General features: G+C 41.3%; 2 protein-coding genes across 2 annotated transcripts; one reads left to right on the top strand and one right to left on the bottom strand.

Moving 5' to 3' along the window:
• Positions 1 to 3,073: 3,073 nt before the first annotated feature.
• Positions 3,074 to 21,588, top strand: LOC148099940 (collagen alpha-1(XII) chain-like). Its single transcript, XM_087850507.1, has 6 exons — positions 3,074 to 3,182; positions 4,331 to 4,476; positions 4,622 to 4,751; positions 5,175 to 5,291; positions 21,115 to 21,260; positions 21,406 to 21,588. Exons 1-6 carry the CDS (start codon positions 3,074 to 3,076, stop codon positions 21,586 to 21,588), a joined length of 831 nt encoding a protein of 276 aa, XP_087706633.1.
• Positions 21,589 to 22,753: 1,165 nt separating this feature from the next.
• On the bottom strand, positions 22,754 to 23,693 carry LOC148099939 (filamin-A-like). The gene is made up of 4 exons (XM_087849729.1): positions 23,460 to 23,693; positions 23,254 to 23,356; positions 23,124 to 23,219; positions 22,754 to 22,923 (listed from the first exon to the last, which is right to left on the bottom strand). Exons 1-4 carry the CDS (start codon positions 23,502 to 23,504, stop codon positions 22,754 to 22,756), a joined length of 414 nt encoding a protein of 137 aa, XP_087705855.1. The 5' UTR covers positions 23,505 to 23,693.

The raw sequence follows: 23,693 nt of genomic DNA, 5'->3' as shown, positions 1-23,693 counted from the left end.
ACATCCTCTGTTTCCCAATTAACAGATCAGAGGTTGATGTTTTATTCATGACTCAATACTTGAATGGTTTTATCCTGTTTATAAATAAACATTTAAAAAGGACATTGCTTCATTGTCTGATTCATTCTTTGTCTGTGTCAGTCCTTAATACACACACATGTATACAATAATTCTAGTTGCCACAGTCTCCGGAGATCCTATGCTCTGTTTTCTTATACTTTTCTTCACTGTTTACCTCATTTTGCCCAATAAAATGTACATTTTTGTAAACAATGACTTGTTTTGGGCCATTAAAAAAACTGTCTCCATATGAGGACGTACTTGAAGAGAAAAAGTCACCACTTTGCATTTTACAAATCAAGTAAACAAACACGGGGCTGTTTATCATATAACTAACTTTTAGGTCTGTGGGATGGAAGGATGGGAGCTTTAAATGTTGTTTATTATGTTTATTATGAAATTATGTTGGGACCCTGAAAAAAACTTACTATGTACAATAATGGATTTCTATACATTTGACATCAGATGAAAACTTTGGTTGTAAGATTTGGATAATTATTTATTAAAAGCTAGAAATTTTAAATGAGAATAAGAAAGAAAAGTATTTCTTTGTGCCCCCCTTTCCCTGTTAATGCTCTACCTGGCCTTTTTATGTTTCCCTCTCACCAGATAACCAGCAGCTTTTATGGCTCCAACAAACATCAGCTGATACTAGAAAGTAATATTAAATCAATTCTAACAACAGCTTATCAAGTTTAAAGGCGCTTCTGCTGTTTAACACGACCTCCGCTAGTTTCCTCTTTCTGGCGCAAAGCGGGAGATAAACAAGCAAGAAAGACGGGACTTGCGGCAGAAACGCTGATCAGCTGATCATTGATCAGTTTCATGATTGCAGTAGCAGCAGGAGAGGGAGGGGGGAGAATGAGAGAAGAAGAGGCAGCTGACAGCGTAAAGACAGAATAACTCCAGCTTTTTGTCTTTTTTTTAATTGTAGCTGAAGTATGGGACAAATCCGTGTATTTTCAGCTCAATACGAAACATGTAATATTAACTCTGAATACCAGAGGATTCCGTTTTTTACAGGATGGTAGGCAACTCTACTAACTAACCATATGAATAAAATAAAGTTCACCAGTAACATATAGCACCCACCCAACTGTATAGAAACTCCATCATGCTAGCTAGTACACAGTACGAGTTATTGTAACTGACTGTAAAAAGTTAGCACAACGAAAATAAACTACACCTAAACTTGGTTTGACCCAGATAGACTGCAGGTCATAACTTCTTACCTGAAGCTCATTTCACCTGACAGTCGGACCCGCGGCCGCCTTGGGTCTCTCCACCTCCGCCTCCCCTTTCCCCCATCCACCTGCTGGCTTCCACCACTTGCTAATTTTACTGAAGCTGTGAAAGCTCCACCACAGCCACTACCAAACAATTGAGTTATTTTTACACGTCTGCCAGCATCTGTCCAATCCGCCACCTTTCACTGTTTACACGGTTAAGAAAAAAAAGACAACAACAACAAAACATCGGCCCATTTAAAACGAAAAATTACCATCGGCCCACCCGGCAAATACCCAGTATGCCCGATGGCCAGTCTAGCTATGCCCCACAGACAGACTGAGGCCCCGCAGCTATTTTTCGGTAAGTTAAATGTGTTTGTGGCCACTGTCCTTAGCTAGGTCCTGAAATCTAGGCAGCTAAGATGAGAAGTGGGCTCTTCGGGGAAACTTGTTTTGTAAAGTTGGTTTAGCTAATCCGTAGAGGTGAATGACTTGAGCGTGACTAAAGAAATGATGAGAAAAGCACTGTGTTGCTCTTTTGTCCAGTCATTGATGCTAGCTAAGAGGATGTAATAAATATGTAATAAAGGCAAGGTAACAGAGATGAAAAAGGAGTGGTTGTTGAGAAATAAGTGGTGTGCAGGCAAAAAAACCAGGTGTGAGTGTGTAAAATTTGGTGAGTATTTGAGTGCAAAAATGTGTGGTCTCCAACTAATGGAAAAGGCTGGTCACGCGATGTGCACGTAGTGTTCTTTAAATAGAAGAATTTTTCCCATTCTCGCAGCCCGTCATGTGGCGACATGTGGCGGGCTAGCAGGTTAGTAACATACAGGCCCGGGTTCGAGCCCTCGGTTCACCTGGCTCTGTATGTTCACCTGCTAGGGGGAGGTCCAGGCAGGTGATCTTGGAGTGAAAATTCTAAGGGATGAACCTTGTTCAGCCTGGGCTTCCCCTGACTTTTTTCTTTTCTTTCTTTTTTTTCTTTTACCTGCCACAAACAAACAGACCTCCTTGTTGTCATGGCTACCAAGGACCACTCTTCTTGTGCCAACAAGTCATTGCCTCACAAAACATTATTTCCTATGTTTCCCTGTGGGTTTTTTTTTTTTATCTCTTGTGTTTTAGACAATAAAAATAAAAGAAAAAGATCTACAGATTCAGGCTTTTCTTTACCTGTGGTAGTCGCGTAGAATAACGTCACTGACACTGGTTTAATATGAAAACAAACTTTCTCAAACAAAAAAAAAAAAAGAAGAAGTGGGTCGGCGTGTCATCTTTACCGAGCACCATACATGTTTTGCCTCACATTAAAATTATTATTTTTCCTTTTCAAAAGTAATTCAGAGAGAAAAAAACAGAGAAGTCAAATATATCATATTTGCCGGCAGGTGGCGCAGAGCACTTGACGGCCCCTAGCAGGTTGAAGCACAGACAGGCGCCAGTTCGATTCTCACTCAATCACTCCAAATCCTCTCTGTAGCTTCGGTCTGCTAGGGGGATTCCTGGTCTGCGCAGGGAATCCCGATGTTTTTTTCTTTTTTGGGGTGTTGGGGCCTTTATTTATAAAGCTGGGACTATCTCCGTTGTCATGGCTACCAAGAACAACGCCAGCTTGGGGGAGAGCGGAGAGCGATAAGCACAGACTCATTCATCCTTTCTCCACTTTCTTTTCACAGCTGCTGCGGTGGGAAACGCTGGGACTTGTGTGGCTATGCAGTTTTTGCGTTGTTGGGAGCTTTTAAGGACCAGCCTTGAATTTTACACATTTGATAAGTGAAGACTGGATGTTTAGTGACGAGAGCTGGGATAATCTGGACAGAATCTGCAGGCTGCATCTCCAAATCAGAAATGGCTTTAGATCTGATGCTAGCAGACAGGCATGCATGTCTCAGGGTGATTACACATTAACACATTGTGATTAATCACACACATTTGTATACATTTTATTCACAAGATAAAAAAAAAACACTATACAAAATGTGTTTTTGTGACAGGCTGCTAGTAACAAAGTGCTTAAAGATTTAAAATTGATTCTTTCCCAAGTTTTCTGTTATGTGCACACACATTCCTCGACTTAGGTGCTTTTTAGTTCTCCAATAATGGTCAGTGCAAAGTGTTTACACAAACAAAAAACAAACAAACAAAAACAATTACTTAGAAAATGGTCAGGTACAAGAACTGGACTAAAAAGGAGTGGAAAAACCAGATAATGTCCAAAGAAATACTTCAGCGTGTGGCTCACGACTTTTGCACAGTACTGTAAATGTTATTAATAATGAAAGATGTCAAAATGTAGCTTTGTCATTTTTAAAAAATTCCCGTACACATTATTCTTTTCTTCTAGTGAAGGTGCCTCCTCCTTCTGACCTTAGGGTAACTAATTTCTCAGACAGTCAATGCTAATGTGCTAAGTCACATTAGCAGCAGTGTTCAGCCTAAAAAATACACAAGTTAAAAGTCATGCATTTGAGTCATGCATCCATATTATTTGTTTATTTATGAAATTATTTTTGAGACACTGTTAGTTGTTAGAAGCCAGTGTTTTAATGATAGGACATATATGACAGTAATGAGACAACCTAAGATATCCAAGATTACCACAAAAACACAAATAGAATCACAGAAAGCTTGTTTGTCTCCCGTTAGTCTTTAGGCCCAGTTAGCTTTTACTTTTCTGTGGTCAGTAGCCCTTCATGTCATATTCTGTCTCTATGTACAATATAGCATTACTAATACAATAACCTGTACGTAAATGAACTTCATTGTGTAATTGATGGCAGTTGTCAAAGTACTAGTCACTTAAAGGTTAAATTTCACATCTAAATTCTCATCTTTGAATAACTAGAACTCTGAGCTATGAAATAAATGTAGTGAGGTTAAAGTATCAAATCAAAGTATCAAATTCTCTGTTATACTTTACATTTATTTTCTATAAAAACACTTTGCTCTGCTGCCAAAATAATTTCCTCCTTTAAAGGAACAAAGTGAGGGTTAAGTGTCATTAGCTGTGGTACTTTATCTCTTCTATGATGTTGCTGCAGTGTCTGGTGGAGGCCCAACCAGCCTCACGGTTTCTGATGAGACTGCCGTCAGCATGGTGATCAGCTGGGTACCTCCCAATGCTCATGTCCTCCAGTATCACATGTCCTACATGGCTTTAACTGGAGCTGATAGCCAGGATCACACTGTGAGTGGGTCGTAGTCATTACATCTTCACCTCTTCTGGCCTTCAGCCGGCTGTCATGTGTCAGAATTCCAGAAATTCCATAAGTCCCAAAACTTTAAATGAGTTCTGACTGTGTTGGGATGATAGTGTTGTTTGTTGTCTGCAGGTGCTGGTCCCTGGTGGAGAGAAGCAGGTGATGCTGGAGTCATTGCAGCCAGATACACGTTACAGCATGTTAGTCACCGCTGAGTACCACAACAGAGAAGGAGGCAGCGATTCAGCTCAGGGCAAAACTGGTGAGTCAAAGAAGGAAAGATGCCAAGACAGCTCAAGTGCAACTTCCAGTTAAGACCAACAGGCTTACATGCAAAAAGTGCAAATGTCCCATTACTTTACCCTTACAGGAGGACATGCATACTTGAAGGTTTCCACATATAGAAACATCAAGGTTTTTGGGCAGTATTGTTTCTACAGCACTACACGTACAGTCATTTTGGTCCAGAGACACAGATTCCTTTCTCTGCATAATGATGGGCTCTCTGAACAATGAGACAGCAGCCAGTACCGGTACAATGACAGTACTGCTCTTGATACTTGGTTGGAAGTTCAAAAATTACTGGGTGCACTGTGTCTGCGTTTATTGTCCATGCTAGTGTGCAGATGACATTCTTTGGCTTTGTGTTTTTTGTTTGTTTTCTGGCTTTTTTCTGTCTCTCTAGACACTTTGTGGGTAAGCAGTGCGAGTGTGGTCAGGTCAGACCACTCCAGTATCTGTGTGTCATGGAGACCAGTATCTGCCGTTGATGGATATCCTATTGTAATCCAGGATGTAAAAGGTATTCTGTAATCACTAAAAGGTATTCTGTAATCACGTCTACAGTGATGTGAAAAGGTGTTTGCCCCCTTCCCGATTTCCTAGTGGTTTGCATATTTATCACACTTACATGTTTCAGATCATCAAACTCATTTTAATATTAGACACAGATAAGACAAGTTAATACAAAATGCAGTTTTTAAATGATGATTTCATAGATTAGGGAGAAAGATGATCCAAACCTCCCTGGTCCTGTGTAAAAACAAATTGCCCCTCTTGTTAAATCACGAGTTAACTGTGATTAACCAATTTTGGAAACCTCAGTTCAGTGTTACTAAACACACTCAGGCCTGATTAATTGCAGACTTGTGAATCAAGAAATCAGTTAAATAGAACCTGTCTGACAAAGTGAAACAGGCTAAAAGACCTCAAAAAGCAACACATCGTGTCACCAGCCATCCTCCTGGTCCTCAGTGTTAATGCCCACTTAACTGGGTCCTTCAGTGGAAAGGCTCAAGCAGATGAAGCCTAATATAACAAGATGAGACTGACAAATATTCTATTTGAATGTTTAAAAAGAAAAATATCACAGTATCTAAGCTTTCACTGAGCATATACCTGCATCAATGATGAACTCTCAAGGCTGAAAAGTCCTGGCCTCGGTCAGCCACGGTCCACTCACACGGCTCACATCACCAATCCCTGACTGCTTGATCATAACAGCAATTGGGCTGCTGGGAACATGACGGCCGTTCTTCTTGATGTTGGTCGGTGGCGCTGTCACTTGGTGTTCGCTCGCTCTGTGGTATAGTATCACTTCCTGTTCCTGCTCAAACACAGTGGTGTTTCTGAGTAGCTTATTTGCTTAGCAGTTTAATTAACAACTTTTAAATACATTCTTTTTTTTCATAGTATAATCTTCACGTGCTTCATCCGAAGCACACTTTCTGTGTACTCACTACCTAATTTATAGCCAAAGTATTCACTCACTGTCTCTTTACTGTTTCGTTAGCTTAGCTCGTAGCCGACTCGTTAGCACCATGGCTACTTCACCTGTCCCTTCTGCACTTTCTTGCTCATTGTGTCAGATGTTTAGTTACTCCTCGGCCTCCTTTAGCAGTAATGATATCTGTAACAAATGTAGCATATTTGCAGCTCTGGAGGCCAGGATTACTGATCTGGAGACTCGGCTTCGCACCCTTCACTCACCCTTAGCTAGCCAGGCCCCTGTAGCTGGTGCAGCCGAAGATAGCGTAGGCCCCGCTAGCTGTTCCCCGGCAGATCCCAAGCAGCTGCGGAAAGAGGGCGGCTGGGTAACGGTGAGGAGGAAGCATAGTCCTAAACAGAAGCCCCAGGTACACCACCAACCCGTTCATGTGTCTAACCGTTTTTCCCCACTCGGTGACACACCCGCTGGGGGTCAAACTCTGGTAATTGGTGATTCTGTTCTCAGACATGTGAAGCTAGAGACACCGGCAACCATAGTCAATTGTCTTCCAGGGGCCAGAGCAGGCGACATTGAAGGAAATTTAAAACTGCTGGCTAAGGGTAAACGTAAATTCAGTAAAATCATAATTCACGTCGGCAGTAATGACACCCGGTTACGCCAATCGGAGGTCACTAAAATCAATATTGAATCGGTGTGCAACTTTGCCAAAACAATGTCGGACTCTGTAGTTTTCTCTGGTCCCCTCCCCAATCAGACCAGGAGTGACATGTTTAGCTGCATGTTCTCCTTAAATTGCTGGCTGTCTGAGTGGTGTCCCAGAAATGATGTGGGCTTCATAGATAATTGGCAAACCTTCTGGAGGAAACCTGGTCTTGTTAGGAGAGATGGCATCCATCCCACTTTGGATGGAGCAGCTCTCATTTCTAGAAATATGGACAAATTTATTAAACCCCTCAAAATATGACTATCCAGAGTTGGGACCAGGAAGCAGAGTTGCAGTCTTACACGCCTCTCTGCAGCTTCCCTCCTCCTGCTACCCCCCCAAAAACCCATCTCCATAGAGACTGTGTCTGCTTCCAAAAAGACAAAAAACAAACTAAAAACCAGCAACAAACAACTTAAACATTTACAAAGAAAGAACAATACAGTATCCACATCTGAACCAAAGAGTAAAACAGTGAAATGTGGATTATTAAATATTAGGTCTCTCTCCTCCAAGTCTCTGTTAGTACATGACTTAATAATTGATCAACAAATTGATTTACTCTGTCTTACAGAAACCTGGTTGCAGCAGGATGATTATGTTAGTTTAAATGAATCAACACCCCCGAGTCATTCTAACTACCAGAAGTCTCGAAGCACAGGTCGAGGGGGCGGTGTAGCAGCAATTTTTCACACCAGTCTATTAATTAATGAAAGACCAAGACAGACTTTTAATTCATTTGAAAGCCTGATGCTTAACATTGTCCACCCCAGCTGTGAAACTCAGAAACCAGTCTTACTTGTTATCATCTATCGTCCACCTGGGCCTTACACAGAGTTTCTGTCTGATTTCTCAGACTTTATATCTAATTTAGTTCTGAGCTCAGATAAAATAATTATTGTGGGTGATTTTAACATCCATGTTGATGCTAAAAATGACATCCTCAACATGGCATTTAATCTGTTGTTAGACTCAATTGGTTTCTCTCAAAATGTAAAAGAACCCACCCACCACTTTAATCACACTCTAGATCTTGTTTTAACATATGGCATAGAAACTGAACATTTAACAGTGTTTCCTGAAAACCCTCTCCTGTCTGATCATTTCTTGATAACATTTACATTTACAATAATTGATTACGCAGCAGTGGAGAGTAGACTTTATCAAAGTAGATGTCTTTCTGAAAGCGCTGTAACTAAGTTTAAGAATATAATCCAGCCACTGTTATCATCGTCAATGCCCTGTACCAACACTGAGCAGAGCAGCTATCTGAACGCTACCCCAACAGAGGTCGATTATCTTGTTAATAATTTCACCTCCTCACTACGTATGACTCTGGATACTGTAGCTCCAGTGAAAACTAAGGTCTCTAATCAGAAGTACCTGACCCCGTGGTATAATTCTCAAACACGTACCCTAAAGCAGATGACTCGTAATCTGGAGAGGAAATGGCGTGTCACAAATTTAGAGGATCATTATTTAGCCTGGAGAAATAGTTTGTTGCTTTATAAGAAAGCCCTCCGCAAAGCCAGAACAGCTTACTACTCATCACTGATTGAAGAAAATAAGAACAACCCCAGGTTTCTCTTCAGCACTGTAGCCAGGCTGACAAAAAGTCAGAGCTCTTTTGAGCCAACCATCCCTTTAACGTTAACTAGTGATGACTTCATGAACTTCTTCACAAATAAAATTTTTATCATTAGAGAAAAAATTACCAATAATCATCCCACAGATGTAATATTATCTACAGCTACTCTTAGTACCATTGATGTTAAGTTAGACTCTTTTTCTCCAATTGATCTTTCTGAGTTAACTTCAACAATTACTTCCTCCAAACCATCAACGTGTCTTTTAGACCCCATTCCTACAAAACTGCTCAAAGAAGTCCTGCCATTGATTAATTCTTCGATCTTATATATGATCAACCTATCTCTAATAATCGGCTATGTACCACAGGCCTTCAAGGTGGCTGCAGTTAAACCTTTACTCAAAAAGCCATCTCTAGACCCAGCAGTCTTAGCTAATTATAGGCCAATCTCCAACCTTCCTTTCATATCAAAAATCCTTGAAAGAGTAGTTGTCAAACAGCTAACAGATCATCTGCAGAGGAATGGTTTATTTGAAGAGTTTCAGTCAGGTTTCAGAGTTCATCACAGCACAGAAACAGCTTTAGTGAAGGTTACAAATGATCTTCTTATGGCCTCTGACAGTGGACTCATCTCTGTGCTTGTCCTTCTTGACCTTAGTGCAGCATTCGATACTGTTGACCATAATATCCTATTAGAGCGATTAGAACATGCTGTAGGTATTACAGGTATTGCACTGCAGTGGTTTGTATCATATCTATCTAATAGACTCCAATTTGTGCATGTAAATGGAGAGTCCTCTTCACACACTGAGGTTAATTATGGAGTTCCACAGGGTTCAGTGCTAGGACCAATTCTGTTTACATTATACATGCTTCCCTTAGGCAGCATCATTAGAAGACATAGCATACATTTTCACTGCTATGCAGATGACACCCAGCTCTATCTGTCCATGAAGCCAGATAACACACACCAATTAGTTAAACTGCAGGAATGTCTTAAAGACATAAAGACCTGGATGGCCGCTAACTTTTTGCTTCTTAACTCAGATAAAACTGAGGTCATTGTACTCGGCGCTGAAAAGCTTAGAAATATGGTATCTAACCAGATTCTTACTCTGGATGGCATTACCTTGGCCTCCAGTAACACTGTGAGGAACCTTGGAGTCATTTTTGACCAGGATATGTCCTTCAACGCACATATTAAACAAATATGTAAGACTGCGTTCTTCCATCTGCGCAACATCTCTAAAATTAGAAATATCCTGTCTCAGAGTGACGCTGAAAAACTAGTTCATGCATTTATTACTTCCAGGCTGGACAACTGCAATTCATTATTATCAGGATGTCCAAAAAACTCACTGAAAAGCCTTCAGCTAATCCAAAATGCTGCAGCAAGAGTACTGACAGGGACTAGAAAGAGAGAGCATATTTCTCCTGTTTTGGCTTCCCTTCATTGGCTTCCTGTTAAATCCAGAATTGAATTCAAAATCCTGCTCCTCACATACAAGGTCGTAAATAATCAGGCCCCATCTTATCTTAATGACCTTGTAGTACCATATCACCCTATTAGAGCACTTCGCTCTCGCTCTGCAGGCCTACTTGTTGTTCCTAGAGTATTTAAAAGTAGAATGGGAGGGAGAGCCTTCAGTTTTCAGGCCCCTCTTCTGTGGAACCAGCTTCCAGTTTGGATTCGGGAGACAGACACTATCTCTACTTTTAAGATTAGGCTTAAAACTTTCCTTTTTGCTAAAGCATATAGTTAGGGCTGGACCAGGTGACCCTGAATCCTCCCTTAGTTATGCTGCAATAGATGTAGGCTGCCGGGGGATTCCCATGATGCATTGAGTTTTTCCTTTCCAGTCACCTTTCTCGCTCACTATGTATTAACAGACCTCTCTGTGTTGAATCATATCTGCTATTAACCTCTGTCTCTCTTCCACAGCATGTCTTTTATCCTGTCTTCTTTCTCTCACCCCAACCGGTCGCAGCAGATGGCCGCCCCTCCCTGAGCCTGGTTCTGCCGGAGGTTTCTTCCTGTTAAAAGGGAGTTTTTCCTTCCCACTGTCGCCAAAGTGCTTGCTCATAGGGGGTCATATGATTGTTGGGTTTTTCTCTGTATCTATGAAGCGCCTTGAGGCGACTTTTGTTGTGATTTGGCGCTATATAAATAAAATTGAATTGAATTGAATTGAATTTTAAGTGCGACTCATAATCCGAAAAATACGGTACATACAATATATTTAACATATTTGTGATCATATACAAAGCCAGATATACCTGGGCTATAATTTTCAGAGGAGATTTTCCTCCTTGCTTGGCATCAACTGTGAATTCAGTGGGTTTTCCAACGGCCAGACCACTGCTCTGAAGGCCTGGACCGTACGCCTTAACCTAGAGAAAACTATTTTAAACAAACAATTAAAAAAGGAACAAGTCAAAGATCTACTATAGCCAAAAGATCATTTACAGACTATAGCGCTGTGAAAAAATATTTGCCTCCTTTCTGATTTCGTATCTTATTCCATATTTGTCACACTTACACGTTTCTGTCACGAACGGGCGGACTACGCACGGTAATTCGGCGTGCCCGTGTGGCGTGCTGGTTAGACCCAAACGCGGGGAAGGCTAGCGATGGGTAGGAACAGACACGCAGTTAATCTAGTAACGGTCAGTGCACGAAGCGTGGCTTCGGACTGGCGTTACAGAAAAAGAATCGAGAGGGAAAACACTCACGGTTGCTGAATCAGAAGGACACTGACGTCGGCAAAGAGTTGGAGCTTCTGACATGAGGAGAACGATGTCTGAGCGGCGAACAGGTGGGTGGCGTCTCCCTTTTAAACCCGGCCCCGTGATCAGCTGGCGATCAGCTGATCACCGGCTGACAGTTTCAGATCAATCCATTTTTAATATTAGACAAGAATGTCTAATATTAAACGGCAGTTTTCAAGGGGAAAAAGCTATCCAAACATACTTGGTCCTATATGAAAAAGTAATTGCACCGAAAACCCGATACCTTGTGTGTCACCTCTGACACCAAGAACTGCAGCAAGCGTTTGGTGCTAGGGGTCACATTTTGAGTTTGTGAAGATATTTAAGGTAGACACGCGTAATAAGCGGCAGGTGTGTTTTTGATCGGGAGGAAGCAAACAGTTTGTGACCGCTGTGCTGCTATGTTCAATCCTGGAAATAAAGAATCTGAAGGACAAGATGAGTAAGGCTGGAGTTATTGGACTGTATCAACTTTAATAAGTTCATGCATACCAGTGACATCGCGTCACCCCGCCAACGAACACCCCAGTGGCTTCAAGCCTAGGCTTAGCCTCTACAGGAGAGCTTTCAGCCACTGTAATCCATCACAAGCCCACCACCATGATCTTGAGGCAACAATCGTGAAAACTGATCTTAACTGAGAGTGTTGGATTTCCTCATTGTTGCAGAGCACATGGACAGCATACTCACCTGGTTCTGTGGGCCAGCAGCACATGTCACACCATCCATCACCCTTGTCATCACATTCAATCTTGGTCTGAGAGAAACCTGAAGAGAAATAGAGCAACTTCAGAGAAGAAACTCATGACATATATATGTATGTGGATATATAAATATATGTACAACTCTGTGTATATATGTTTATGGACAGGCATGCAATGTAGTGACAAGGATTGACAAGAACTAATTTTGCATAATAGTGCACATAAAAGCTACTACTAATATGGTGTATTGTAGGCTGCAGGTACTTTGTTGTGAGTCTGACAACGATTGGAAGGACAGACCTTCTCCTGGTTCTCTCTTGTCTCCTGAATCTCTCATGGTTGGGGGTTGGGGAAGGGTATATTTGCACAACAAAAGCAGGAGAACAATGGAGCTGAAGGCCTCTCAGCGGGGTGCTAGGAGGTGTTAGGTTCAGGGGAATTTACGCAAATTTACGCAGGGTCAGTAAATCTAGTCTATCAGACACAGGCTTTAAGCAACCATGAGCCACTGATAAGCGTGATAGATTAATAAGCATGTATAAAGTGGGCTTGTTAAACAGTCTGATAGGAGAAAGTCAATGAGCACGCAATAAAGTGGACTTGTTAGGGACAGTTTACCATCAGCCTTGATAAAGTTTAACTTCATTTGTATTGAAAGACAGACTTTAAAGAAGATTCTTATTTGAAACTGGTGATAAAATCCAGGTCAGATACAGTTACATACAAGCATACAGTACACACTACTGCTCAAAGGTCAGAGGTCAGTTAGAAAAGTCCCTGATTTTAATAAAAATTGGCTTTAATGTAACATCACATGAAGGTTATCAGTAATGTTTCACGGCTTTAATCAAATCCTTCATCATCCATAAGTTGTGATGGAAAAATGTCTGCAAGCGTGCAGGAGCCCATTTTTAGAGACAATCACTCCTGTGTTATAATGTTCATTGAAGTTTATCAGGTCAGACGACCAACAGATGATAAGAAATATAATCTTACTAATTATTAGAGTTGAAAAGTACTTTGCTAAGCAAAATTCAATGAGGTTAGGCTGGAGATTGAGACGTTAACATAACAGGTTCAGTTGGTGATGCATGAAAGAAAATAATTTTCTTCTACAAATCTATTGGAGAATTCTGATTGTAAGAAATGAAAAATATTCAAAGACTGAAAGAGTTGCACACAGTAGAAATTTTGTATTCATTGTTTATCTTGGTTTTCTTCTGATTTTAGTATCTATTTGTGAGTGTAGTTTTTATTTGCATGATTTTATTCTGTTTGTATCGCATGTTTTTAGTGTGTCATTCTACGTTGTTTTAATCCACTGTGGATTAGCTGGGCATTGGAAAAATTAGCTGATAGTGATCACATGTTGAGGCATAGGTGTGTCCAGAGGTGTCCTTTCAGCTGTTTTATAGGTCGTATTAAAAGGAAGCAAGCTGAGCACTGGAAGGAGAGAGGCCCTAGATTGGAAGAGCAACGCATGAAGGCCAGGTGGAAAAGAGGGAGCCGCTGCGTGATCGTGGGGGGTGCCACGCCTCGTCTGGAGACCGGTCAGCGTGATGTGGTGACCCAGTCCCGACAGCAGGAACGGCGACAGTAGGAGACAACGTGTGTGATTGACATCAGGGCAGATGTATACCACTGCCTGCATTTGTCAGTAGCGTCTCACTGTTGTTCACTGGGTGCAGCCGTGTTGGGAGAGGGTCGCCATGGCTATAAGCCAGGGCAGCTTCCGGGATGATGGTTCTGGCTCCTATTTGATTTTACTTACAGGTGATGACGTGAGGGGAGCTGCGGTGGTATCGAGCGACGGACTCCAATGCAGAATGCGAACTGGGCTGGGATGTGATGGGCCCAGTGGACGGACGAGACTGGGACAGGAGGCTCCTCGTCTGCCTGACACGAGGCTGGCGTGGACCCCGCTCAGCAAGAGGAATTTCTGTCCAGCTCAAGAACACACAAGGAATATTTGTCCTGGGTTGTGGGACTGGGTGGGATTTCTGTGCATGAAGAGAATTGTATTTTGACCAGTTTTAGAATAATCTTATCCAGTCTCAGTGGGAATTTTAGCATATCGAGAAAATTTCATTGTATACTTTATTTCTTAGTATCTGGTTTGTTTTATTCCTGCTGTCCACCTCGTGGAATAAACATGAATGAAACAATACTTTCCTGTCAAAAACAATATTTTAGTCAAGGCTAGCGGAAAGTTTCATATATATCATGAACATCTTTCCTCTTTGTCTTCCTATAGTTTAGTTTCATTTTCTTACCCCAACCGGTGGAGGCAGATGGCCCCTCCCTGATTCTGGTTCTGCCGAAAATGGAGTTTTTCCTTCCCACTGTTGCCAAGTTCTTGCTCATAGGGGGTCATTTGATTGTTGGGGCTTTCTCTGTATTATTGCACAACCTTTATCTTACCATATATTTCAAGTTTATTTGTTGTGAATTGTCTTGATTTAAATCAAAATGAACTCATTCAATTAAAACCAAATATAACTTGTAATCCAATCTATTCAAATGTAAAGTCATCTCACTCAATTTGGACTAGCACTGAAAAATACACTGACATCCTCTGTTTCCCAATTAGCAGATCAGAGGTTGATGTTTTATTCATGACTCAATACTTGAATGGTTTTATCCTGTTTATAAATAAACATTTAAAAAGAACATTGCTTCATTGTCTGATTCATTCTTTGTCTGTGTCAGTCCTTAATACACACACATGTATACAATAATTCTAGTTGCCACAGTCTCCGGAGATCCTATGCTCTGTTTTCTTATACTTTTCTTCACTGTTTACCTCATTTTGCCCAATAAAATGTACATTTTTGTAAACAATGACTTGTTTTGGGCCATTAAAAAAACTGTCTCCATATGAGGACGTACTTGAAGAGAAAAAGTCACCACTTTGCATTTTACAAATCAAGTAAACAAACACGGGGCTGTTTATCATATAACTAACTTTTAGGTCTGGGATGGAAGGATGGGAGCTTTAAATGTTGTGCCTCCATAATTATTCTAAAGTCTTTACAATGTTCAGCCCCTGCTGTGATTTGGTGCTACATACATAAACTTGGAATGAATTAATCCACCTGTTCACAGGAGATCACAGGAAGATGACACCAAACATCAGAAGATCTTATTGTGCGCCACAGTAAAAGGGTGGTTTCTTGGGGCTAAAAGCACATAATAAACTACAGCAGAAGCTCAAATAAAGCAGGAAATAAGCAGTCAGCACTTGATCTGCTAATGCACGTTTCCCACTTTTATTGTTGCCTCATTCACTAACAGTTCAATGGTGCAAGATTACCATACACAGAATTAGGATATCTGCTTGACACATCTATGCTGTACAGCGAATGGATTATAATTATTACAAATACAGTAAACATATTTACATTTTAGTTCAAGCTCCATACAACATAGATATTTACAAAGTATGAAAATGAAACCGGTCTGACAAATAATAAACAGCGTTAATGACGTGTTTTTTTTTCTTTTCTTTTGGTGAACAAATCTGAAAGGGGGCGGGGTTAACTGATATTAATTGTCTGAGGTGGAAAATATCATGGCTAGTTTTGTTTGAAAGGCATCAACAGAAAAACACACACAGATGTATATGAGGTAGATTTGAGACTTGATCTGTGCATAGGTGCATCTTTGATGTGCAGCTCAGAGATCCACAATCCAACACGTTTCTGTTTCTCTGACCGTCAGGCTGGCTGACCCGAGGTCACGTCAGAGCTTTATTTTTCATCTATATGTAACAGACAGTTGGTACCTCTCCTTCCACGCATTTCATACGACACAGCAGACAGACTGCTGGTTGGTTGACCAGACTTTTTCAATACCTTTCTGCATTAACACATCTCGAGAGGCGTAGGCGCCAAAAAGTGAATCCGAAGCCAAATGTAGCAGCTGCAGCACGGCACACAGAGCAAATATTTTCATGGGGTAGTATCAGAAATAAGACCTTTGAATATGTAGTCCCTTTAACTTCTTTCCTTCTATTAAACCATTCATTCATTCTTTTTCCTTACGTCCTTCTAACCTTTTCACTGTGTTTTCTTTGCGTCTTTACAACAAGAGTGTAAAGTTAATAGCAGTAAATGTCAAGGCTTTCTGATTCTCAGTGAGATAGAGCGAGCTAGAGGAGCAGAGAGGGATGTGTTAAATGAGGGTTAACTACCACACTCATCCCAGAACAGACTAACCCTGTTAGTGAGTCAGTATTTTACTGACTCACTAACTGACACTGGCACTATCGGGGGTTTAGAGGCGGCGTATGTACACAGATTGAGGAGGATCTAAGTATGACGTGGATGACAGAGGAAATCGGGCGTGGCCCTCCTGTCAAAGTTCCATAAAGCCTTTGAATGAAAACAAACGTCGTTGTGACAGTGATGTACACTGTCTTGTTGGTACATATGTATCAATCTAATAAACTTAAACCTACACCATCCTCCCTATTCTGCTATTCTAAACAGTACTTAGCCGAAACCCAAAGACTGCTTGAGTTAACTTCCTGAACGATCTACAACATATGGTGGAAACCTGAAATTAAGACAGAGAAGACTAGAGGTGAGACATGACCATTACTGAATATTAAAAATAATAAATGACAGATTTAGTGATATTTTCATAAACTATTTATTTACCACATCAATAAACAGCATGGCAGGGCAAAATATTTTTTCTAACATGGCAACCTTTGCCACCGTGGCAGCACGGTGGTTAGCACTGTTGCCGCACAGCAAGAAGGTCCTGAGTTCAATTCCAACATCAGGCTGGGGTCTTTCTGTGTGGAGTTTGCATGTTCTCCCCGTGTTTGCGTGGGTTCCCTCCGGGTACTCCGGCTTCCTCCCACCGTCCAAAGACATGCAGCTTGTGGAGATAGGTTAATTGGATAATCCAAATTGTCACTAGGTGTGAGTGCGAATGGTTGTTTGTTCCTGTGTGTTGGCCCTGCGACAGACTGGCGACCTGTCCAGGGTGTACCCTGCCTCTCGCCCTATGATAGCTGGGATAGGCTCCAGCGCCCCCCGCGACCCTGGAAAGGATAAGCGGAAGTTAATGAATGGATGGCAACCTTTTAAAAGTGAAAGGAGACAGAAAGACAGGTGAGAAAGAATAAAACTTAACTGACTTTTTGATGGCATTTTACACAAAGTACTAGTACAGTATCTAGAAAATGTGGGAAAATACTGGCATCATGTACAGTACTTTCTTCTGAAGAAATTATGTTGGGACCCTGAAAAAAACTTACTATGTACAATAATGGATTTCTATACATTTGACATCAGATGAAAACTTTGGTTGTAAGATTTGGATAATTATTTATTAAAAGCTAGAAATTTTAAATGAGAATAAGAAAGAAAAGTATTTCTTTGTGCCCCCCTTTCCCTGTTAATGCTCTACCTGGCCTTTTTATGTTTCCCTCTCACCAGATAACCAGCAGCTTTTATGGCTCCAACAAACATCAGCTGATACTAGAAAGTAATATTAAATCAATTAACAACAGCTTATCAAGTTTAAAGGCGCTTCTGCTGTTTAACACGACCTCCGCTAGTTTCCTCTTTCTGGCGCAAAGCGGGAGATAAACAAGCAAGAAAGACGGGACTTGCGGCAGAAACGCTGATCAACTGATCATTGATCAGTTTCATGATTGAAGTAGCAGCAGGAGAGGGAGGGGGGAGAATGAGAAAAGAAGAGGCAGCTGACAGCGTAAAGACACAGAATAACTCCAGCTTTTTGTCTTTTTTTTAATTGTAGCTGAAGTATGGGACAAATCCGTGTATTTTCAGCTCAATACGAAGCATGTAATATTAACTCTGAATACCAGAGGATTCCGTTTTTTACAGGATGGTAGGCAACTCTACTAACTAACCATATGAATAAAATAAAGTTCACCAGTAACATATAGCACCCACCCAACTGTATAGAAACTCCATCATGCTAGCTAGTACACAGTACGAGTTATTGTAACTGACTGTAAAAAGTTAGCACAACGAAAATAAACTACACCTAAACTTGGTTTGACCCAGATAGACTGCAGGTCATAACTTCTTACCTGAAGCTCATTTCACCTGACAGTCGGACCCGCGGCCGCCTTGGGTCTCTCCACCTCCGCCTCCCCTTTCCCCCATCCACCTGCTGGCTTCCACCACTTGCTAATTTTACTGAAGCTGTGAAAGCTCCACCACAGCCACTACCAAACAATTGAGTTATTTTTACACGTCTGCCAGCATCTGTCCAATCCGCCACCTTTCACTGTTTACACGGTTAAGAAAAAAAAGACAACAACAACAAAACATCGGCCCATTTAAAACGAAAAATTACCATCGGCCCACCCGGCAAATACCCAGTGTGCCCGATGGCTAGTCCAGCTATGCCCCACAGACAGACTGAGGCCCCGCAGCTATTTTTCGGTAAGTTAAATGTGTTTGTGGCCACTGTCCTTAGCTAGGTCCTGAAATCTAGGCAGCTAAGATGAGAAGTGGGCTCTTCGGGGAAACTTGTTTTGTAAAGTTGGTTTAGCTAATCCGTAGAGGCGAATGACTTGAGCGTGACTAAAGAAATGATGAGAAAAGCACTGTGTTGCTCTTTTGTCCGGTCATTGATGCTAGCTAAGAGGATGTAATAAATATGTAATAAAGGCAAGATAACAGAGATGAAAAAGGAGTGGTTGTTGAGAAATAAATGGTGTGCAGGCAAAAAAAACCAGGTGTGAGTGTGTAAAATTTGGTGAGTATTTGAGTGCAAAAATGTGTGGTCTCCAACTAATGGAAAAGGCTGGTCACGCGATGTGCACGTAGTGTTCTTTAAATAGAAGAATTTTTCCCATTCTCATAGCCCGTCATGTGGCGACATGTGGCGGGCTAGCAGGTTAGTAACATACAGGCCCGGGTTCGAGCCCTCGGTTCACCTGGCTCTGTATGTTCACCTGCTAGGGGGAGGTCCAGGCAGGTGATCTTGGAGTGAAAATTCTAAGGGATGAACCTTGTTCAGCCTGGGCTTCCCCTGACTTTTTTCTTTTCTTTCTTTTTTTTTCTTTTACCTGCCACAAACAAACAGACCTCCTTGTTGTCATGGCTACCAAGGACCACTCTTCTTGTGCCAACAAGTCATTGCCTCACAAAACATTATTTCCTATGTTTCCCTGTGGTTTTTTTTTTGTATCTCTTGTGTTTTAGACAACAAAAAATAAAAGAAAAAGATCTACAGATTCAGGCTTTTCTTTACCTGTGGTAGTCGCGTAGAATGACGTCACTGACACTGGTTTAATATGAAAACAAACTTTCTCAAAAAAAAAAAAAAAGAAGAAGAAGTGGGTCGGCGTGTCATCTTTACCGAGCACCATACATGTTTTGCCTCACATTAAAATTATTAATTTTCCTTTTCAAAAGTAATTCAGAGAGAAAAAAACAGAGAAGTCAAATATATCAAATTTGCACTAATTCTACAGCCCGGCAGGTGGCGCAGAGCACTTGCCGGCGCCTGGCAGGTTGAAGCACAGACAGGCTCCAGTTCGATTCTCACTCAATCACTCACAAACTCACTCCAAATCCTCTCTGTAGCTTCGGTCTGCTAGGGGGATTCCTGGTCTTCGCAGGGAATCCCGATGTATTTTTCTTTTTTGGGGTGTTGGGGCCTTTATTTATAAAGCTGGGACTATCTCCGTTGTCATGGCTACCAAGAACAACGCCAGCTTGGGGGAGAGCGGAGAGCGATAAGCACAGACTCATTCATCCTTTCTCCACTTTCTTTTCACAGCTGCTGCGGTGGGAAACGCTGGGACTTGTGTGGCTATGCAGTTTTTGCGTTGTTGGGAGCTTTTAAGGACCAGCCTTGAATTTTACACATTTGATAAGTGAAGACTGGATGTTTAGTGACGAGAGCTGGGATAATCTGGACAGAATCTGCAGGCTGCATCTCCAAATCATAAATGGCTTTAGATCTGATGCTAGCAGACAGGCATGCATGTCTCAGGGTGATTACACACTAACACATTGTGATTAATCACACACATTTGTATACATTTTATTCACAAGATAAAAAAAAAAAAAAACACTATACAAAATGTGTTTTTGTGACAGGCTGCTAGTAACAAAGTGCTTAAAGATTTAAAATTGGTTCTTTCCCAAGTTTTCTGTTATGTGCACACACATTCCTCGACTTAGGTGCTTTTTAGTTCTCCAATAATGGTCAGTGCAAAGTGTTTACACAAACAACAAACAAACAAACAAAACATTACTCAGAAAATGGTCAGGTACAAGAACTGGACTAAAAAGGAGTGGAAAAACCAGATAATGTCCAAAGAAATACTTCAGCGTGTGGCTCACGACTTTTGCACAGTACTGTAAATGTTATTAATAATGAAAGATGTCAAAATGTAGCTTTGTCATTTTTAAAAAAATTCCCGTACACATTATTCTTTTCTTCTAGTGAAGGTGCCTCCTCCTTCTGACCTTAGGGTAACTAATTTCTCAGACAGTCAATGCTAATGTGCTAAGTCACATTAGCAGCAGTGTTCAGCCTAAAAAATACACAAGTTAAAAGTCATGCATCCATATTATTTGTTTATTTATTAAATTATTTTTGAGACACTGTTAGTTGTTAGAAGCCAGTGTTTTAATGATAGGACATATATGACAGTAATGAGACAACCTAAGATATCCAAGATTACCACAAAAACACAAATAGAATCACAGAAAGCTTGTTTGTCTCCCGTTAGTCTTTAGGCCCAGTTAGCTTTTACTTTTCTGTGGTCAGTAGCCCTTCATGTCATATTCTGTCTCTATGTACAATATAGCATTACTAATACAATAACCTGTACGTAAATGAACTTGATTGTGTAATTGATGGCAGTTGTCAAAGTACTAGTCACTTAAAGGTTAAATTTCACATCTAAATTCTCATCTTTGAATAACTAGAACTCTGAGCTATGAAATAAATGTAGTGAGGTTAAAGTATCAAATCAAAGTATCAAATTCTCTGTTATACTTTACATTTATTTTCTATAAAAACACTTTGCTCTGCTGCCAAAATAATTTCCTCCTTTAAAGGAACAAAGTGAGGGTTAAGTGTCATTAGCTGTGGTACTTTATCTCTTCTATGATGTTGCTGCAGTGTCTGGTGGAGGCCCAACCAGCCTCACGGTTTCTGATGAGACTGCCGTCAGCATGGTGATCAGCTGGGTACCTCCCAATGCTCATGTCCTCCAGTATCACATGTCCTACATGGCTTTAACTGGAGCTGATAGCCAGGATCACACTGTGAGTGGGTCGTAGTCATTACATCTTCACCTCTTCTGGGCTTCAGCCGGCTGTCATGTGTCAGAATTCCAGAAATTCCATAAGTCCCAAAACTTTAAATGAGTTCTGACTGTGTTGGGATGATAGTGTTGTTTGTTGTCTGCAGGTGCTGGTCCCTGGTGGAGAGAAGCAGGTGATGCTGGAGTCATTGCAGCCAGATACACGTTACAACATGTTAGTCACCGCTGAGTACCACAACAGAGAAGGAGGCAGCGATTCAGCTCAGGGCAAAACTGGTGAGTCAAACAAGGAAAGATGCCAAGACAGCTCAAGTGCAACTTCCAGTTAAGACCAACAGGCTTACATGCAAAAAGTGCAAATGTCCCATTACTTTACCCTTACAGGAGGACATGCATACTTGAAGGTTTCCACATATAGAAACATCAAGGTTTTTGGGCAGTATTGTTTCTACAGCACTACACGTACAGTCATTTTGGTCCAGAGACACAGATTCCTTTCTCTGCATAATGATGGGCTCTCTGAACAATGAGACAGCAGCCAGTACCGGTACAATGACAGTACTGCTCTTGATACTTGGTTGGAAGTTCAAAAATTACTGGGTGCACTGTGTCTGCGTTTATTGTCCATGCTAGTGTGCAGATGACATTCTTTGGCTTTGTGTTTTTTGTTTGTTTTCTGGCTTTTTTCTGTCTCTCTAGACACTTTGTGGGTAAGCAGTGCGAGTGTGGTCAGGTCAGACCACTCCAGTATCTGTGTGTCATGGAGACCAGTATCTGCCGTTGATGGATATCCTATTGTAATCCAGGATGTAAAAGGTATTCTGTAATCACTAAAAGGTATTCTGTAATCACTAAAAGGTATTCTGTAATCACTAAAAGGTATTCTGTAATCACTAAAAGGTATTCTGTAATCACGTCTACAGTGATGTGAAAAGGTGTTTGCCCCCTTCCTGATTTCCTAGTGGTTTGCATATTTATCACACTTACATGTTTCAGATCATCAAACTCATTTTAATATTAGACACAGATAAGACAAGTTAATACAAAATGCAGTTTTTAAATGATGATTTCATAGATTAGGGAGAAAGATGATCCAAACCTCCCTGGTCCTGTGTAAAAACAAATTGCCCCTCTTGTTAAATCACGAGTTAACTGTGATTAACCAATTTTGGAAACCTCAGTTCAGTGTTACTAAACACACTCAGGCCTGATTAATTGCAGACTTGTGAATCAAGAAATCAGTTAAATAGAACCTGTCTGACAAAGTGAAACAGGCTAAAAGACCTCAAAAAGCAACACATTGTGTCACCAGCCATCCTCCTGGTCCTCAGTGTTAATGCCCACTTAACTGGGTCCTTCAGTGGAAAGGCTCAAGCAGATGAAGCCTAATATAACAAGATGAGACTGACAAAAATTCTATTTGAATGTTTAAAAAGAAAAATATCACAGTATCTAAGCTTTCACTGAGCATATACCTGCATCAATGATGAACTCTCAAGGCTGAAAAGTCCTGGCCTCGGTCAGCCACGGTCCACTCACACGGCTCACATCACCAATCCCTGACTGCTTGATCATAACAGCAATTGGGCTGCTGGGAACATGACGGCCGTTCTTCTTGATGTTAAGAAGGTTCTCACCAATCTCTCTGGGAACAAACGAGATTCCTAAGACAGACAAAACAGATGTTAACAACGCTTATTCTTGTGTGTGCATGCAGCCCGTTTCAGTTGCTCCTGCTTCTTTCTCCACGCTTGAACTTTTATTACTTTCCCCCTCTGTCTTTTACTTAGGGGTTAATAAAGTATTTGGATTCTGATGAGTCTCACTGTTTAGCAAGCTTCTCACTTATCAGACGGACGCTCACCAATGTGAGCGTTACGCAGCATCTTCAGCAGGCAGGGCTCCTCTGGGCCTGAGGGTGTTGTAAGAGGGGCTGTCAGCTGGCTGAGGTCAAGCTCTCCTATGTCCAGTGGAAGATCTGCAGCAGAGCCCACCTTCAGTGAAGTATGTTGGCTGGAAGGCTTTGAGGCCCGTCTTTGCCACTGCAGGGTCAGAGACCTTCACCTTGTTTGGATGACAGCCTGCTCCGATATTCATCTGTGGGCACAAACACCAAAACTCAAGAGACTTTTCAGTGAGAAGAAAAGGCAAACCTTGCATGCCAGAGTGAAAGTGAGAGAGTGTGTGAGTGCATACTCACCCTGAATGGACTCTCAGGGATGTTAACGTCTCCCCTGGAGACCATCACAATGTGCTTCACAGGCTTACGTGGGGTGTGGGTGCAGGTGTATGTGCTGTTGCTATTATCCTTAACCTGGACATCCACAGAATTGACTTCACCATCCTGTGCAGAAGACGAGGGATTATAGTTCAATCAGATTTAACACACCGTATTTTTCGGACCATAAGGCGCACTGTTGATGAACAGGTCTGG

The sequence above is a fragment of the Neolamprologus brichardi genome, chromosome 13 (genome assembly GCF_056152115.1).
Source record: "Neolamprologus brichardi isolate AB-2024 chromosome 13, ASM5615211v1, whole genome shotgun sequence".
NCBI lineage: Eukaryota > Metazoa > Chordata > Actinopteri > Cichliformes > Cichlidae > Neolamprologus > Neolamprologus brichardi.
Note: the sequence above shows the minus strand (reverse complement) of the source record. Positions and strands in the feature narration are given on the sequence as shown.